Raw genomic sequence first — 20,662 nt, forward strand, 5'->3', positions numbered from 1 at the left:
AATGTCCACAATAACAGACATTATGCAGACTAAATGTCCACAATAACAGACATTATATAGACTAAATGTCCACAATAATAGACATTATACAGACTAAATGTCCACAATAACAGACATTATATAGACTAAATGTCCACAATAATAGACATTATACAGACTAAATGTCCACAATAACAGACATTATACAGACTAAATGTCCACAATAATACACATTATACAGACTAAATGTCCACAATAACAGACATTATATAGACTAAATGTCCACAATAATAGACATTATACAGACTAAATGTCCACAATAATAGACATTATATAGACTAAATGTCCACAATAATAGACATTATATAGACTAAATGTCCACAATAACAGACATTATATAGACTAAATGTCCACAATAACAGACATTATATAGACTAAATGTCCACAATAACAGACATTATATAGACTAAATGTCCACAATAACAGACATTATAGACTAAATGTCCACAATAATAGACATTATACAGACTAAATGTCCACAATAATAGACATTCTGCAGACTAAATGTCCACAATAATAGACATTATACAGACTAAATGTCCACAATAACAGACATTATATAGACTAAATGTCCACAATAATAGACATTATACAGACTAAATGTCCACAATAATAGACATTATATAGACTAAATGTCCACAATAACAGACATTATATAGACTAAATGTCCACAATAATAGACATTATATAGACTAAATGTCCACAATAACAGACATTATATAGACTAAATGTCCACAATAATAGACATTATACAGACTAAATGTCCACAATAATAGACATTATACAGACTAAATGTCCACAATAATAGACATTATATAGACTAAATGTCCACAATAACAGACATTATACAGACTAAATGTCCACAATAACAGACATTATATAGACTAAATGTCCACAATAATAGACATTATACAGACTAAATGTCCACAATAACAGACATTATATAGACTAAATGTCCACAATAACAGACATTATATAGACTAAATGTCCACAATAATAGACATTATACAGACTAAATGTCCACAATAATAGACATTATACAGACTAAATGTCCACAATAACAGACATTATATAGACTAAATGTCCACAATAACAGACATTATGCAGACTAAATGTCCACAATAATAGACATTATATAGACTAAATGTCCACAATAACAGACATTATATAGACTAAATGTCCACAATAATAGACATTATACAGACTAAATGTCCACAATAACAGACATTATATAGACTAAATGTCCACAATAATAGACATTATACAGACTAAATGTCCACAATAACAGACATTATACAGACTAAATGTCCACAATAATACACATTATACAGACTAAATGTCCACAATAACAGACATTATATAGACTAAATGTCCACAATAATAGACATTATACAGACTAAATGTCCACAATAATAGACATTATATAGACTAAATGTCCACAATAATAGACATTATATAGACTAAATGTCCACAATAACAGACATTATATAGACTAAATGTCCACAATAACAGACATTATATAGACTAAATGTCCACAATAACAGACATTATATAGACTAAATGTCCACAATAACAGACATTATAGACTAAATGTCCACAATAATAGACATTATACAGACTAAATGTCCACAATAATAGACATTATGCAGACTAAATGTCCACAATAATAGACATTATACAGACTAAATGTCCACAATAACAGACATTATATAGACTAAATGTCCACAATAATAGACATTATACAGACTAAATGTCCACAATAATAGACATTATATAGACTAAATGTCCACAATAACAGACATTATATAGACTAAATGTCCACAATAATAGACATTATATAGACTAAATGTCCACAATAACAGACATTATATAGACTAAATGTCCACAATAATAGACATTATACAGACTAAATGTCCACAATAATAGACATTATACAGACTAAATGTCCACAATAATAGACATTATATAGACTAAATGTCCACAATAACAGACATTATACAGACTAAATGTCCACAATAACAGACATTATATAGACTAAATGTCCACAATAATAGACATTATACAGACTAAATGTCCACAATAACAGACATTATATAGACTAAATGTCCACAATAACAGACATTATATAGACTAAATGTCCACAATAATAGACATTATACAGACTAAATGTCCACAATAATAGACATTATACAGACTAAATGTCCACAATAACAGACATTATATAGACTAAATGTCCACAATAACAGACATTATATAGACTAAATGTCCACAATAACAGACATTATATAGACTAAATGTCCACAATAATAGACATTATGCAGACTAAATGTCCACAATAATAGACATTATACAGACTAAATGTCCACAATAACAGACATTATATAGACTAAATGTCCACAATAACAGACATTATATAGACTAAATGTCCACAATAACAGACATTATATAGACTAAATGTCCACAATAATAGACATTATACAGACTAAATGTCCACAATAATAGACATTATGCAGACTAAATGTCCACAATAATAGACATTATATAGACTAAATGTCCACAATAATAGACATTATACAGACTAAATGTCCACAATAATAGACATTATACAGACTAAATGTCCACAATAATAGACATTATACAGACTAAATGTCCACAATAACAGACATTATATAGACTAAATGTCCACAATAATAGACATTATACAGACTAAATGTCCACAATAATAGACATTATACGGACTAAATGTCCACAATAACAGACATTATATAGACTAAATGTCCACAATAACAGACATTATATAGACTAAATGTCCACAATAACAGACATTATATAGACTAAATGTCCACAATAATAGACATTATACAGACTAAATGTCCACAATAATAGACATTATACAGACTAAATGTCCACAATAACAGACATTATACAGACTAAATGTCCTCTAACATTAATGTTTATTTGCAACATAGTATAGCAAACTATTACATGATCAAAAACAAATTAATTTTAGCAAAAAAAAGTCTGTGTTTTGAATGTCTGGGGTCGCCAGAAATTTGTGACATTAAAATGGGCTCAGGAGTCTATAAAGGTTGGAACCAGTGGGTTAGAATGTTGTACTTCAGTCTTTTAGTGCAGGGGGTGGAAGCACATCATCATCTCCACAATTTTTAGGGGCGTAGTGTTTTTTAAGCATTTTCAATTTCTGATAGTTCACCAGTACAACAGTGCATTAGGGCCAAATAAGAAAATGAAAACACTTGTCACTACGAGAATAAAGTCATAAAATATCAACATAAAACCTGTAATTTCATGAGAATAAACTTGAATTACAAAAAGAGCAATAACTTTACAAAAATAAAGTTGTAATATTTTGGGAATAAAGGCATGGTATTATAAGAATAAAGTTGTAGTTTTTTAAAAAAAAAACTTAGAATTTCATGAAAATAATGTCGTACTTTATTGAGATTAAAGTCATATTTTGAGAATAAAGCAATTATATAATGAGAATAACATCATAATTTAAAAACAGGTGAGAAAAATATCATATATAAATAATATAATAAAGTTGTACCCACTCATCGCATAATGGAGAACTTGGAACATTTTGGAAGGTTATACTTTCATTTGGGGTTGAACATTTATTTTGAACATAGTATAGCAAACTATCACATGATCAAAAACAAATTAATTTTAGAAAAAAAAAGTCTGTGTTTTGAATGTCTGGGGTCGCCTGAAACTTGTGATGTTCAAATGGGGTCAGGAGCCAAAAAAGGCTGGAACCACTGGTCTAAGTCTAAACATGAGGCAGAGAAAGACCAAACACCAAATGTACGAGTGGCCGATCATGGTCATGTCATCCATACAAGTCTACGGTGGAAGACCCCTGCACGGGGGGGGACTGGAACCCACCGACTCCACCTTTAAGTTGGATGTTTTTACAGGAGGGGGACTGGAACCCACCGACTCCACCTTTAAGTTGGATGTTTTTACAGGAGGGGGACTGGAACCCACCGACTCCACCTTTAAGTTGGATGTTTTCACAGGAGGGGGACTGGAACCCACCGACTCCACCTTTAAGTTGGATGTTTTCACAGGAGGGGGACTGGAACCCACCGACTCCACCTTTAAGTTGGATGTTTTCACAGGAGGGGGACTGGAACCCACCGACTCCACCTTTAAGTTGGATGTTTTTACAGGAGGGGGACTGGAACCCACCGACTCCACCTTTAAGTTGGATGTTTTTACAGGAGGGGGACTGGAACCCACCGACTCCACCTTTAAGTTGGATGTTTTTACAGGAGGGGGACTGGAACCCACCGACTCCACCTTTAAGTTGGATGTTTTCACAGGAGGGGGACTGGAACCCACCGACTCCACCTTTAAGTCGGATGTTTTTACAGGAGGGGGACTGGAACCCACCGACTCCACCTTTAAGTCGGATGTTTTTACAGGAGGGGGACTGGAACCCACCGACTCCACCTTTAAGTTGGATGTTTTTACAGGAGGGGGACTGGAACCCACCGACTCCACCTTTAAGTTGGATGTTTTCACAGGAGGGGGACTGGAACCCACCGACTCCACCTTTAAGTTGGATGTTTTCACAGGAGGGGGACTGGAACCCACCGACTCCACCTTTAAGTTGGATGTTTTCACAGGAGGGGGACTGGAACCCACCGACTCCACCTTTAAGTTGGATGTTTTCACAGGAGGGGGACTGGAACCCACCGACTCCACCTTTAAGTTGGATGTGTTTACAGGAGGGGGACTGGAACCCACCGACTCCACCTTTAAGTCGGATGTTTTTACAAGAGGGGGACTGGAACCCACCGACTCCACCTTTAAGTCGGATGTTTTTACAGGAGGGGGACTGGAACCCACCGACTCCACCTTTAAGTCGGATGTTTTCACAGGAGGGGGACTGGAACCCACCGACTCCACCTTTAAGTTGGATGTTTTCACAGGAGGGGGACTGGAACCCACCGACTCCACCTTTAAGTTGGATGTTTTCACAGGACTACTCTAGTTCTACTGTACTAGTATTACTGCTTACACATACTATACACATAGTTATCATTTCGCTCATGCTGTGTTTATTTTACACGTGACATGTTTATGAGGAAGAAGAACTAGCGTTACGCAGGACTGCACCCATATAATAAAGAAATAAAGGTGGTCAAACCTTTATGTCCACATCAGTGACAGTGACGCCACATGCCTGACCTGAGGGAATTATTTATATCAGATGAAAAAAAAAAGACATTTGGATTTCATTACCAAAAATCATTTTCAGTTTGATGTACGCAGAAAGTGTTTTGTCGATATCCACTGGGTGAAATCTTATTGAAGGTTTGATAAAATTAAAAACAAAACGATTAGTCAATCCGAGACAAGACATGAAGTTTTCTTTGCTTGAGTAAAAGAGCCAATCTCCAAAAGTAAAAGAAGATGGAAAATTGCTCTAGTTTGTCAGTGCAGTTCCAAAAAGCCCACCTTGTCTTCCATTCTCATGAGTCTGGATCCGATGGAGTTGTTGCCTCTGTCTTTAGCTCGGTCTTTAGGGAGAGACAGGAAAAACAGTCAAGCAAATAATAAGAACGGAGGATTAGCTCTGCGCTTCCTTCCATAGTCAATATACTTTGAGTGCAGTGGAGTGATTTATTACCTGAACCCGTCTGGAACAAAGTTATCTTCCCTAAAGACTGGTCGAGTCTGGAAGACAGAACCAGAGCACATGAAAGCTGAGTGTGCCTCATGTCTTTAGATACTTCACTGACTTCTGCTTCAGCGCTACAAACATAACATCGTCAACTCACTGCCTCGTTCAGTTCACAGTGGGAGAAAAGAAGGTCCACTCCACTCCTTCATTTCAGAGCTTTTACCTTCTCTGCAGCTCCTTGATTCGAACCATGAGGTTAAGGTGGCCTTGGGAGTACTGCTCGATCACATCTCGCACATCATACGGCTTACGAGCTTGCTGTCAAATATAAAAAGGAAAGAAAATAAAAGAAATGTAAAGAAAGTGGGTCTGGGGTCAGAGTGGGTCTGGGGTCACAGTGGGTCTGGGGTCAGAGTGGGTCTGGGGTCACAGTGGGTCTGGGGTCACAGTGGGTCTGGGGTCAGAGTGGGTCTGGGGTCACAGTGGGTCTGGGGTCACAGTGGGTCTGGGCCTGTTTGTGTTCCTGTCCTGTGAGGATGTGTTATTGAACTGTTCTGTACTGTTCTGTTTTGTTCTATAATGTTCTATAATGTTCTGTTTTGTTCTGTTTTGTTCTGTATTGTTCTGTTTTGTTCTATAATGTTCTGTATTGTTCTGTTTTGTTCTGTTTTGTTCTGTATTGTTCTGTTTTGTTCTATAATGTTCTGTATTGTTCTGTTTTGTTCTGTTTTGTTCTGTTTTGTTCTATAATGTTCTGTATTGTTCTGTTTTGTTCTGTTTTGTTCATTTAACCGCTGGTTGTCTAGATGGTGCCCAGAAAACGACATTGTTTTTATTGACAATTGGCGTGCGTTCTGGGGAAAGCCCGGGCTCATTCGCAGAGACGGCGTACATCCCACTTGGGAGGGTGCCTGTCTTTTAGCTCACAATCTGGCCGCTAGCCTTTGTCTTCCAAAGTGACCCTTCAGAGTGGGGGCCCGGGAGCAGAGTTGTAGTGTAAAACACTTCTCTGTTAATCACTCACTCCCTCCCGAGCTGTCACACATCCAGTGTTTAGGAAAGAAGATAGAGACTGTGTCTGTTCCTCGTGTAGTAGAGACTCAAAAACCTAACCCTATAGAGACTTTAGGAGTGAGACCAAATAATTTAATACAAATAGTTCCGGATTGCAGTCAAATTAAAAGTCAAATTAAAAGGACATCTAATAAACATATTAAATGTGGATTACTAAACATTAGGTCTATTTCATCCAAATCTCTGTTATTAAATGACTTAATTGGTGACCATAAAATTGATATTTTGGCTCTGACAGAAACCTGGCTTCAGCAAAACGAATATGTGAGACTAAATGAATCCACGCCACCAAGTCATGTGAACTTTCACACAGCTAGAAGCACTGGTCGAGGTGGAGGAGTGGCAGTAATTTCACACTCTAGTTTAGGTCTGAACCCTAAAACTAATCACACTTATCAATCCTTTGAAAGTTTATTTCTGTCAATTACTGATCCCAATTGGAAAAACAAAAAAACAGTTCTATTTGTAGTGGTCTATCGCCCTCCTGGTCCTTACTCACAGTTTTTATCAGAATTCTCTGACTTTTTATCCACTGTAGTGTTAAACTGGGATAGGATTTTAATAGTTGGGGACTTTAACATTCATGTTGATAATGACAATGACTCTTTTAGTGGAGCTTTTAGTGGCCTATTAGATGGGATTGGCTTTGTTCAAAATGTAAATAAACCAACTCACCGTCACAAGCACACCCTGGATCTGATCTTAACATATGGTATTGAGATTAGTGACCTTGTTGTCCTCCCCCATAACCCCTTACTCTCAGACCACTTTTTAATTACCTTTCAGTTTGTGCTTGAGGATAAGTCTACACCTGTGATTAAAGCTCAGATGAAAAGGACGTTATGTGATCATTCTGTCTCAAGGTATAGAGAGATAATTCAGCCAATATTTCCTTCCCTGTTGTCTGATTATGTAGAGAACATGTCTAGTCCTGCTGCATGTGATGAGTTTGTTGATAGTGCCATGCTCACACTACAGACTGCTCTGGATGTAGTTGCCCCCCTCAAGCCGAGGATTGTTAAGCCAAGGCCAGCTTCTCCTTGGTATAATGCCGAAACACGTTCCTTTAAACAAGCAGCACGTAAATTAGAGAGGCTATGGCGCCGTTCCAGCTCAGAGCATTCTTTTAGTGCCTGGAAAAACAGCTGATTGGCCTATAAGCAGGCCCTGCGTAAGGCTAAAACTAGTTACTACTCATCCTTAATCGAGAAAAACAAGAATAACCCTAGATTCCTGTTCAGCACTGTTGCCAGGCTGACAAACAGTCACAGTTCAGTAGAACCCTCTATCCCACTTACTCTCAGCTGTGATGACTTCCTACAATTCTTTAACGATAAAATCTCAACTATTAGGAACAAAATAGATGAACTACTTCCAAATATTAGGTCTGACAAAGCACAGGCTACTAACCAAGAATCTCTTCTAAACCCCCTACAATGTTAGATCATTTCACTGCTGTAGATGGAGCTGATGTAGCATCTATCATTATGTCCTCCAAACCATCCACCTGCCTCTTAGACCCAATCCCAACCAAACTTTTTAAACAGACTCTGCCCCTAACTATTGACACAATTCTAACTATAATTAATACCTCACTAGTTACTGGCTACGTGCCACAATCTTTTAAATTTGCAGTTATTAAACCACTTCTGAAAAAACCTACTCTAGATCCTGACCTCCTGGTCAGTTACAGACCTATATCTAATTTACCCTTCCTCTCCAAAGTTCCTGACAGAGTGGTAGTTAAACAGCTGTGTCAGCATTTACAGGACAATAGTTTATTTGAACACTTCCAGTCTGGCTTTCGTGCTCATCATAGCACTGAAACCGCATTAGTCAAAGTAACCAATGACTTGTTATTAGCTGCTGACGATGGTTTGGTCTGGATCCTGGTCTTATTGGACCTGAGTGCAGCTTCTGACACTATGGACCACAGTATCCTACTGCAGAGATTAGAATGGGACAGAGGCATCAGAGGAGCAGCCCTCTGCTGGTTTAAATCCTATTTATCTAATAGGTACCAGTTTGTTCATGTAAACCAACAATCATCAACATATTCCAGAGTTAGTTGCGGCGTGCCACAAGGGTCGGTCCTCGGGCCCATTTTGTTTACACTATACATGCTGCCTTTAGGTAACATTATTAGAAAACATGGCATTAAGTTTCACTGTTACGCAGATGATACACAACTGTATTTATCGATTAAACCTGATCAGACCAGACAAGTAGATAAACTAAGTTCCTGTGTCCGTGACATTAAAACCTGGATGAGCGCTAATTATCTTTTACTTAACCCTGAAAAAACAGAGGTCATTATAATAGGCCCTAAAAATGCAAGAGACTCCCTATCTGACCAGATAGTCACTCTGGACACTGTGAATGTAGCCTCTAGCACCACAGTTAGAAACCTAGGAGTTCTATTTGACCCAGATCTATCATTTAAACCACATATTAACCAAGCCTGCAGAACCGCCTTCTTCCACCTGCGCAACATAGACAAAATTAGAAATATTCTTTCTAAAAATGATGCAGAAAAATTAGTTCATGCGTTTGTTACATCTAGATTAGATCACTGCAACTCCCTTCTCGTAGCATGTCCTAAAAGCTCTCTAAAAAGTTATCAACTGGTTCAGAACGCGGCAGCGAGACTACTAACAGGAACAAATAGAAGAGAACACATCACCGCTGTGCTCCAAGCCCTTCACTGGCTTCCAATCCAGTTTAGAATTAGATTCAAAATCCTCCTCCTCACATACAAGACCATTAATGGTATGGGCCCCTCCTATCTCAGAGATGCTCTGGTGCCGTACCATCCCAACAGAACCCTTCGTTCTCAGAATGCAGGTCTACTGGTAGTTCCCAGGGTCTGTAAAAGTACAGTAGGAGCTAGAGCCTTTAGTTACCAAGCTCCTGTTTTATGGAATCAGCTTCCAGTTAACATTAAAGAGGCCGACACAGTCTCTACATTTAAGGTCAGGCTAAAAACATTCCTATTTGAAAAAGCTTATGGTCAGGCTAGTTCAAACCAGACTGAAGCCACAGTTCAGTCTAAGCTGCCCTAGGAGCAAGAATGCTGGGGGAAGTACAGGCACTGAGTCCTATCTCCTGTTTCTGGTTCTACGTACCATTCTGGTCTGCACTTATATTTTTAATATTTAGCCAACTTAGTTTGTGCAGTGCTATTCACCCGATGTCCCCTTTCCCCACTCCCCTCCGGGGGAGTGGCTACTTTTTCAGTTGTAACCACTTGGGAGCCAATGATGGCAGGATCTGCGCTGACCCATCTGTGTCCTGCCCTGTCCTGTGTCCTGACCCCCTCCCCCACCTGTCCTGGATGGACGTCCTCGGCCTCACCGCTGTGGATGGGCCTCCTCGCCCCTGCCTGTCTCATCCAGCGGGATGGACCCCCCATGTGTCCACCCTACTGCATCCTTGTAGACTAGAACTACATCTGCAAATGGACGTCCATCAGTCCTGGTGCATCTATAGCCTGTCCGTCCATGGGAGTGGATCTCTCCTTCACTGTGGTTCTCCCCGAGGTTTCTCCCTTTTCCCACTGGGTTTTGAGTTTTTCCTTGCCGAGAAGGAGGGTCTAAGGACGGGGGATGCCCTGGACACTACTCATTTTCTTGCTGTTCATTTGACTGTTGTTTACTCTAACTGACTCTGTAAAGCCCTTTGAGATAACCTTGTTGTGATATTGGGCTATACAAATAAAGTTGAATTGAATTGAAATTCTATAATGTTCTATAATGTTCTGTATTGTTCTGTTTTATTCTGTTTTGTTCTATAATGTTCTATAATGTTCTGTATTGTTCTGTTTTGTTCTGTTTTGTTCTATAATGTTCTATAATGTTCTGTATTGTTCTGTTTTGTTCTGTTTTGTTCTATAATGTTCTATAATGTTCTGTTTTGTTCTGTTTTGTTCTATAATGTTCTATAATGTTCTATAATGTTCTGTTTTGTTCTTTTTTTGTTCTGTTTTGTTCTATAATGTTCTATAATGTTCTGTTTTGTTCTGTTTTGTTCTGTATTGTTCTGTTTTGTTCTATAATGTTCTGTATTGTTCTGTTTTGTTCTGTTTTGTTCTATAATGTTCTGTAATGTTCTGTATTGTTCTGTTTTGTTCTATAATGTTCTATAATGTTCTGTATTGTTCTGTTCTGTTTTGTTCTATAATGTTCTATAATGTTCTGTATTGTTCTGTTTTGTTCTATAATGTTCTATAATGTTCTGTATTGTTCTGTTTTGTTCTATAATGTTCTGTATTGTTCTGTTTTGTTCTATAATGTTCTATAATGTTCTATAATGTTCTGTTTTGTTCTGTTTTGTTCTATAATGTTCTATAATGTTCTGTTTTGTTCTGTTTTGTTCTGTATTGTTCTGTTTTGTTCTATAATGTTCTGTATTGTTCTGTTTTGTTCTATAATGTTCTATAATGTTCTGTATTGTTCTGTTTTGTTCTATAATGTTCTATAATGTTCTGTATTGTTCTGTTTTGTTCTGTTTTGTTCTATAATGTTCTATAATGTTCTGTATTGTTCTGTTTTGTTCTGTTTTGTTCTATAATGTTCTATAATGTTCTGTATTGTTCTGTATTGTTCTGTTTTGTTCTGTTTTGTTCTATAATGTTCTATAATGTTCTGTATTGTTCTGTTTTGTTCTATAATGTTCTGTATTGTTCTGTTTTGTTCTGTTTTGTTCTATAATGTTCTGTATTGTTCTGTTTTGTTCTGTTTTGTTCTATAATGTTCTATAATGTTCTGTATTGTTTTGTTTTGTTCTGTTTTGTTCTATAATGTTCTGTTTTGTTCTGTTTTGTTCTGTTTTGTTCTATAATGTTCTATAATGTTCTGTATTGTTTTTTTTTGTTCTGTTTTGTTCTATAATGTTCTGTATTGTTCTGTTTTGTTCTGTTTTGTTCTATAATGTTCTATAATGTTCTGTATTGTTCTGTTTTGTTCTGTTTTGTTCTATAATGTTCTATAATGTTCTGTATTGTTCTGTTTTGTTCTATAATGTTCTATAATGTTCTGTATTGTTCTGTTTTGTTCTATAATGTTCTATAATGTTCTGTATTGTTCTGTATTGTTCTGTTTTGTTCTATAATGTTCTATAATGTTCTGTATTGTTCTGTTTTGTCCTATAATGTTCTATAATGTTCTGTATTGTTCTGTTTTGTTCTGTTTTGTTCTATAATGTTCTATAATGTTCTGTATTGTTCTGTATTGTTCTGTTTTGTTCTGTTTTGTTCTATAATGTTCTATAATTTTCTGTATTGTTTTGTTTTGTTCTGTTTTGTTCTATAATGTTCTGTTTTGTTCTGTTTTGTTCTATAATGTTCTATAATGTTCTGTATTGTTCTGTTTTGTTCTGTTTTGTTCTATAATGTTCTATAATGTTCTGTATTGTTCTGTTTTGTTCTGTTTTGTTCTATAATGTTCTGTAATGTTCTATAATGTTCTGTATTGTTCTGTATTGTTCTGTTTTGTTCTATAATGTTCTATAATGTTCTGTATTGTTCTGTTTTGTTCTGTTTTGTTCTATAATGTTCTGTATTGTTCTGTATTGTTCTGTATTGTTCTGTTTTGTTCTATAATGTTCTATAATGTTCTGTATTGTTCTGTTTTGTTCTGTTTTGTTCTATAATGTTCTGTATTGTTCTGTTTTGTTCTGTTTTGTTCTATAATGTTCTATAATGTTCTGTATTGTTCTGTTTTGTTCTGTTTTGTTCTATAATTTTCTATAATGTTCTGTATTGTTTTGTTTTGTTCTGTTTTGTTCTATAATGTTCTGTTTTGTTCTGTTTTGTTCTGTTTTGTTCTGTTTTGTTGTATAATGTTCTATAATGTTCTGTATTGTTTTGTTTTGTTCTGTTTTGTTCTATAATGTTCTGTATTGTTCTGTTTTGTTCAGTTTTGTTCTATAATGTTCTATAATGTTCTGTATTGTTCTGTTTTGTTCTGTTTTGTTCTATAATGTTCTATAATGTTCTGTATTGTTCTTTTTTGTTCTGTTTTGTTCTATAATGTTCTATAATGTTCTGTATTGTTCTGTTTTGTTCTATAATGTTCTATAATGTTCTGTATTCTGTTTTGTTCTATAATGTTCTATAATGTTCTTTATTGTTCTGTTTTGTTCTGTTTTGTTCTATAATGTTCTGTATTGTTCTGTATTGTTCTGTTTTGTTCTGTTTTGTTCTATAATGTTCTATAATGTTCTGTTTTGTTCTGTTTTGTTCTGTATTGTTCTGTTTTGTTCTATAATGTTCTGTATTGTTCTGTTTTGTTCTATAATGTTCTATAATGTTCTGTATTGTTCTGTATTGTTCTGTTTTGTTCTATAATGTTCTATAATGTTCTGTATTGTTCTGTTTTGTTCTATAATGTTCTATAATGTTCTGTATTGTTTTGTTTTGTTCTATAATGTTCTGTTTTGTTCTGTTTTGTTCTATAATGTTCTATAATGTTCTATAATGTTCTGTATTGTTCTGTATTGTTCTGTTTTGTTCTGTTTTGTTCTATAATGTTCTATAATGTTCTGTATTGTTCTGTTTTGTTCTGTTTTGTTCTATAATGTTCTATAATGTTCTGTATTGTTCTGTTTTGTTCTGTTTTGTTCTGTTTTGTTCTATAATGTTCTATAATGTTCTGTATTGTTTTGTTTTGTTCTGTTTTGTTCTATAATGTTCTGTTTTGTTCTGTTTTGTTCTATAATGTTCTATAATGTTCTGTATTGTTCTGTTTTGTTCTGTTTTGTTCTATAATGTTCTATAATGTTCTGTATTGTTCTGTTTTGTTCTGTTTTGTTCTATAATGTTCTGTAATGTTCTATAATGTTCTGTATTGTTCTGTTTTGTTCTGTTTTGTTCTATAATATTCTATAATGTTCTGTATTGTTCTGTATTGTTCTGTTTTGTTCTATAATGTTCTATAATGTTCTGTATTGTTCTGTTTTGTTCTGTTTTGTTCTATAATGTTCTGTATTGTTCTGTATTGTTCTGTTTTGTTCTGTTTTGTTCTATAATGTTCTATAATGTTCTGTATTGTTTTGTTTTGTTCTGTTTTGTTCTATAATGTTCTATAATGTTCTGTATGGTTCTGTTTTGTTCTATAATGTTCTATAATGTTCTGTATTGTTCTGTATTGTTCTGTATTGTTCTGTTTTGTTCTATATTGTTCTATAATGTTCTGTATTGTTCTGTTTTGTTCTATAATGTTCTGTATTGTTCTGTATTGTTCTGTTTTGTTCTGTTTTGTTCTATAATGTTCTATAATGTTCTGTATTGTTTTGTTTTGTTCTGTTTTGTTCTATAATGTTCTATAATGTTCTGTATTGTTCTGTTTTGTTCTGTTTTGTTCTATAATGTTCTATAATGTTCTGTATTGTTCTGTATTGTTCTGTTTTGTTCTGTTTTGTTCTATAATGTTCTATAATGTTCTGTATTGTTCTGTTTTGTTCTGTTTTGTTCTATAATGTTCTATAATGTTCTGTATTGTTCTGTATTGTTCTGTTTTGTTCTGTTGTGTTCTATAATGTTCTATAATGTTCTGTATTGTTTTGTTTTGTTCTGTTTTGTTCTATAATGTTCTATAATGTTCTGTATTGTTCTGTATTGTTCTGTTTTGTTCTGTTTTGTTCTATAATGTTCTATAATGTTCTGTATTGTTCTGTTTTGTTCTGTTTTGTTCTATAATGTTCTATAATGTTCTGTATTGTTCTGTATTGTTCTGTTTTGTTCTGTTGTGTTCTATAATGTTCTATAATGTTCTGTATTGTTTTGTTTTGTTCTGTTTTGTTCTATAATGTTCTATAATGTTCTGTATTGTTCTGTTTTGTTCTGTTTTGTTCTATAATGTTCTATAATGTTCTGTATTGTTCTGTATTCTGTTTTGTTCTGTTTTGTTCTATAATGTTCTATAATGTTCTGTATTGTTTTGTTTTGTTCTGTTTTGTTCTATAATGTTCTGTTTTGTTCTGTTTTGTTCTATAATGTTCTATAATGTTCTGTATTGTTTTGTTTTGTTCTGTTTTGTTCTATAATGTTCTATAATGTTCTGTATTGTTTTGTTTTGTTCTGTTTTGTTCTATAATGTTCTATAATGTTCTGTATTGTTTTGTTCTGTTCTGTTTTGTTCTATAATGTTCTATAATGTTCTGTATTGTTCTGTTTTGTTCTGTTTTGTTCTATAATGTTCTATAATGTTCTGTATTGTTCTGTTTTGTTCTGTTTTGTTCTATAATGTTCTATAATGTTCTGTATTGTTCTGTTTTGTTCTGTTTTGTTCTATAATGTTCTATAATGTTCTGTATTGTTTTGTTTTGTTCTGTATTGTTCTGTATTGTTCTGTTTTGTTCTGTTTTGTTCTATAATGTTCTATAATGTTCTGTATTGTTCTGTTTTGTTCTGTTTTGTTCTATAATGTTCTATAATGTTCTGTATTGTTCTGTTTTGTTCTATAATGTTCTATAATGTTCTTTATTGTTCTGTTTTGTTCTGTTTTGTTCTATAATGTTCTGTATTGTTCTGTATTGTTCTGTTTTGTTCTGTTTTGTTCTATAATGTTCTATAATGTTCTGTTTTGTTCTGTATTGTTCTGTTTTGTTCTATAATGTTCTGTATTGTTCTGTTTTGTTCTATAATGTTCTATAATGTTCTGTATTGTTCTGTATTGTTCTGTTTTGTTCTATAATGTTCTATAATGTTCTGTATTGTTCTGTTTTGTTCTGTTTTGTTCTATAATGTTCTATAATGTTCTGTATTGTTTTGTTTTGTTCTATAATGTTCTGTATTGTTCTGTTTTGTTCTGTTTTGTTCTATAATGTTCTGTATTGTTCTGTATTGTTCTGTTTTGTTCTGTTTTGTTCTATAATGTTCTATAATGTTCTGTATTGTTCTGTTTTGTTCTGTTTTGTTCTATAATGTTCTATAATGTTCTGTATTGTTCTGTATTGTTCTGTTTTGTTCTGTTTTGTTCTATAATGTTCTATAATGTTCTGTATTGTTTTGTTTTGTTCTGTTTTGTTCTATAATGTTCTGTTTTGTTCTGTTTTGTTCTATAATGTTCTATAATGTTCTGTATTGTTCTGTTTTGTTCTATAATGTTCTATAATGTTCTGTATTGTTCTGTTTTGTTCTGTTTTGTTCTATAATGTTCTGTAATGTTCTATAATGTTCTGTATTGTTCTGTTTTGTTCTGTTTTGTTCTATAATATTCTATAATGTTCTGTATTGTTCTGTATTGTTCTGTTTTGTTCTATAATGTTCTATAATGTTCTGTATTGTTCTGTTTTGTTCTGTTTTGTTCTATAATGTTCTGTATTGTTCTGTATTCTGTTTTGTTCTATAATGTTCTATAATGTTCTGTATTGTTTTGTTTTGTTCTGTTTTGTTCTATAATGTTCTATAATGTTCTGTATTGTTCTGTTTTGTTCTGTTTTGTTCTATAATGTTCTATAATGTTCTGTATTGTTCTGTATTTTTCTGTATTGTTCTGTTTTGTTCTATATTGTTCTATAATGTTCTGTATTGTTCTGTTTTGTTCTGTTTTGTTCTATAATGTTCTGTATTGTTCTGTATTGTTCTGTTTTGTTCTGTTTTGTTCTATAATGTTCTATAATGTTCTGTGTTGTTTTGTTTTGTTCTGTTTTGTTCTATAATGTTCTATAATGTTCTGTATTGTTCTGTTTTGTTCTGTTTGTTCTATAATGTTCTATAATGTTCTGTATTGTTCTGTATTGTTCTGTTTTGTTCTGTTTTGTTCTATAATGTTCTATAATGTTCTGTATTGTTCTGTTTTGTTCTGTTTTGTTCTATAATGTTCTATAATGTTCTGTATTGTTCTGTATTGTTCTGTTTTGTTCTGTTGTGTTCTATAATGTTCTATAATGTTCTGTATTGTTTTGTTTTGTTCTGTTTTGTTCTATAATGTTCTATAATGTTCTGTATTGTTCTGTTTTGTTCTGTTTTGTTCTATAATGTTCTATAATGTTCTGTATGTTCTGTATTGTTCTGTTTTGTTCTATAATGTTCTATAATGTTCTGTATTGTTTTGTTTTGTTCTGTTTTGTTCTATAATGTTCTGTTTTGTTCTGTTTTGTTCTATAATGTTCTATAATGTTCTGTATTGTTTTGTTTTGTTCTTTTTTGTTCTATAATGTTCTATAATGTTCTGTATTGTTCTGTTTTGTTCTGTTTTGTTCTATAATGTTCTATAATGTTCTGTATTGTTCTGTATTGTTCTGTTTTGTTCTGTTTTGTTCTATAATGTTCTATAATGTTCTGTATTGTTCTGTTTTGTTCTGTTTTGTTCTATAATGTTCTATAATGTTCTGTATTGTTTTGTTTTGTTCTGTATTGTTCTGTATTGTTCTGTTTTGTTCTGTTTTGTTCTATAATGTTCTATAATGTTCTGTATTGTTCTGTTTTGTTCTGTTTTGTTCTATAATGTTCTATAATGTTCTGTATTGTTTTGTTTTGTTCTGTATTGTTCTGTATTGTTCTGTTTTGTTCTATAATGTTCTATAATGTTCTGTATTGTTCTGTTTTGTTCTATAATGTTCTATAATGTTCTGTATTGTTTTGTTTTGTTCTGTTTTGTTCTATAATGTTCTGTTTTGTTCTGTTTTGTTCTATAATGTTCTATAATGTTCTGTATTGTTTTGTTTTGTTCTGTTTTGTTCTATAATGTTCTGTATTGTTTTGTTTTGTTCTGTTTTGTTCTATAATGTTCTGTTTTGCTCTGTTTTGTTCTATAATGTTCTATAATGTTCTGTATTGTTTTGTTTTGTTCTGTTTTGTTCTATAATGTTCTGTATTGTTTTGTTTTGTTCTGTTTTGTTCTATAATGTTCTGTTTTGTTTTGTTTTGTTCTGTTTTGTTCTATAATGTTCTGTTTTGTTGTTTATTTCTATAATGTTCTATAATGTTCTGTATTGTTTTGTTTTGTTCTGTATTGTTCTGTATTGTTCTGTTTTGTTCTGTTTTGTTCTATAATGTTCTATAATGTTCTGTATTGTTTTGTTTTGTTCTGTATTGTTCTGTATTGTTCTGTTTTGTTCTATAATGTTCTATAATGTTCTGTATTGTTCTGTTTTGTTTTGTTTTGTTCTGTTTTGTTCTATAATGTTCTATAATGTTCTGTATTGTTCTGTCCTGCTGTAGTGAAGTGTTGTGATGGGTGGTGTGGTGTGAGGGGTTGGAATGTTCAAAGCAGTGCTTCTTTTTTCCCCTTTTCAAACGGGTTGTGTTAGTTTAATGTGAATGAACAGATCAGAGCCAAAATGAAACAAAAAAACAACCATCACTCCATTTCTAACAGTCATTCATGTTCATTTGGTGGAATGTTACTTTTTTTTTTTTTTTGCAGCTTTCATACTCACTTGAAAATTTCTCTTGGCCACAAAGTAGCGCATCCTCTGGATGACCCTGATGGCTCTGCGGTGGGACTCAGTCAGTCTGGGAACAGGAATATCAAACACAAGCCTCCAGTTAAGCAACATGGACTCATCATTCACTTATTCACATATATATTATAGTAGTTCTGTGTTCGTCCTAATAAAGCTCTTATTAATTTTCATTCTGCGTTGTCACATTGTCCAAGTCGTGGGTTGTTTCTAGAATATGAACGCTGCAATTATGACTGTGTGTGCAGTCACATGTTTAATACAACACTAAACAATACTTCTAATAATCCTCAATGTTTGATGAAAATCCACCTATTTAAGTATTTGTTCATGCATTCATTTATTTATTTTTTCATTTATCTATTTATTTAATTATGAAAGCCTTTCTACTTGTCCGAATGGAAGTGCTTCACCCCACATAGGACATTATAACCTAACCACTCTCCCACCAGTCAGCTGTTCCTGTTAGAAAAATGAGGCTGTTACACTGTATCCTGTAAACACCAGGTGTCCACAGCACCGGTCATGGATGGGTGATGATGGACAGATCCACTCAGGACATGTCCACCACTTCTTTGCTCTCTGTTTGTTCTGTTCCAGTTTGGGTCCAGAGCGGCTGCTGCCCCAGAGCAGATCAGGCCATGGGGCAGGTGGAGGAAGAGCACAGATGTGTTCACTGTGTTCTGAATACCTGAGCCAATGGTGAACCTGATCAGTGTCATAATACTTGTGCTGTTGGTCCAGAGGTTGGAATACTCATGGTCTTTCATCAGATCGTACACTTCCTGTTGTCAGTCCGTCAGCTGCTCCATCTGCTGCATGGACTTGACTCCTTACAAGTAAAATCTTCTGGTTCCAGAACCCAGTGACTCCGTCTTTGGTCTCAGAGTGTATCACATACTTTTTCTATCAGTTACTACATACACACTCATTAGGAAATGAACCAGGAAATGAACATATTCACACAGAAATGAACTAAAGAGAGTGAAAAACAACAAAAACAACAGACAAACTACAGAGCACAGGTCATTGATATTCTGGATATTCATATGTTAATATATGATTTTATTCCCCTCACAGTGATATGTTGGTTCTTCTCCAACTTTTTATTTGTAAGTGGGGTGGTTCCCCTGCTCATAATTACTGTTTTTCAATAGTTTTACATAATTCATAACCTTAATATGTTTTGCTAAATAAGTGAAAAAGTAAGCCCCCCCTGCTCACTGATACTATGCCTCTAACCAGGTCTTTTCAAAAACTTTTCAAAAATTTGTAAAAAAAAAAAAAAAAAAAAAAAAAAAAAAAAGACAGAAAAACACATGTAAATAAACATTTGTGTGAAATTTTAAAAGAAGCAGATGAATAGTGTTCAAGAAACCAGTTAGACAAAAACCACAGACAGACGGACGGACACATAATACACCTCCGTGTTCAGCAGCACTGACAGCATAAATATGGTGTTTTCAAGTGTACAGTTTGCACAAGCTACAGTATTAATAGTGTTTAATATATGAAAATGTTTAATTTAGGATATGATTGAGTCTAAAGAGGTCAAACAAAATAGATGATTTAGATGTGGTACCACCCCCTTTATAAAACTCACACTGATCTAAAATATTAGTATAATTCATACACAGTAAGTTCCTTATTTACTCTCAGTGGGCAGTAATCGAATGTTTTCAAAGTGCTGGATAACAGGCGTATGTGCACCTGAACAGAAGGATTCAACATATGAACTAGTAACACTGACAGCTTCTAGAACCGGCCTGTCAGACTCATGTTAGTTCAGTTCCTCATTCACCCCCATCTGATCTGCAGTGGGCCGCACCAGTACAATAATACCAGTGAAAAAAGTACAATTACATTATGCTAATATTTATATCTACATTGTTTCCTTAAAAATCTGAATAACATGAACAACTTGAAATGTCTTAAGAAAAACAAGTGCAGTTTGAACAATATTCTGCCTCAGTTTATCAGTTACACATGTGCAGTACAACTGACATTAGAATTACAAACACATAATATTGATTAAATTGCATTTACTTTTCTTAAGACATTTCAGGTTGTTCATATTTCTTCAGGTTTTTCACATTTTTTGTTAAAGGATAGTTTACATTTTCATGTAATTTTACTTGTTCACACTAAAACAAAGTTCAAATCTGCAGTTGTCATCATTTACAGGTAATGATGACAGTAGTTTTCTGGTCTGACCCAAATGAGATCTGATTGGTTTATGTGTGTATGTAAAATGATTTTGACACCACTGATTGTTCATTTCTTCAGTGTAATTTTTGCATTTCTCAGATTCATCCCAGGGTCCGGATGTGGACATGTTTGACACCTGTGGTCTAGAACATGTTACTGCTGAACCAAAGCACACAAAGGTGTTACACAGATGTGAGCTCATTCTATGTGTAATCACTCAGACGGTATCATGTCAGTTCAGCAGATGTAATATGAGAGCAATAGAAGACAGTTGTGAGT

General features: G+C 33.8%; 1 protein-coding gene across 2 annotated transcripts in view; it reads right to left on the minus strand.

Annotated features, from left to right (window-relative positions):
* The window catches only part of kcnq1.1 (potassium voltage-gated channel, KQT-like subfamily, member 1.1), a 293,916-nt gene that overhangs the window by 14,814 nt on the left and 258,440 nt on the right, over positions 1-20,662 (minus strand). Inside the window, exons 13-16 of one of the 2 annotated variants that reach the window (XM_030130954.1) lie at positions 18,152-18,227; positions 5,919-6,013; positions 5,702-5,748; positions 5,530-5,591 (exon numbers count right to left, since the gene is read on the minus strand). In XM_030130954.1, coding sequence (XP_029986814.1) covers positions 5,530-5,591; positions 5,702-5,748; positions 5,919-6,013; positions 18,152-18,227 — 280 coding nt within the window. Of the gene's footprint in view, positions 1-5,529; positions 5,592-5,701; positions 5,749-5,852; positions 6,014-18,151; positions 18,228-20,662 lie in introns of those variants that run through there. The other variant, XR_003935077.1, reaches the window with a different exon arrangement.

Source organism: Sphaeramia orbicularis, chromosome 3 (genome assembly GCF_902148855.1).
Source record: "Sphaeramia orbicularis chromosome 3, fSphaOr1.1, whole genome shotgun sequence".
In the NCBI taxonomy this organism is placed as follows: Eukaryota; Metazoa; Chordata; class Actinopteri; order Kurtiformes; family Apogonidae; genus Sphaeramia; species Sphaeramia orbicularis.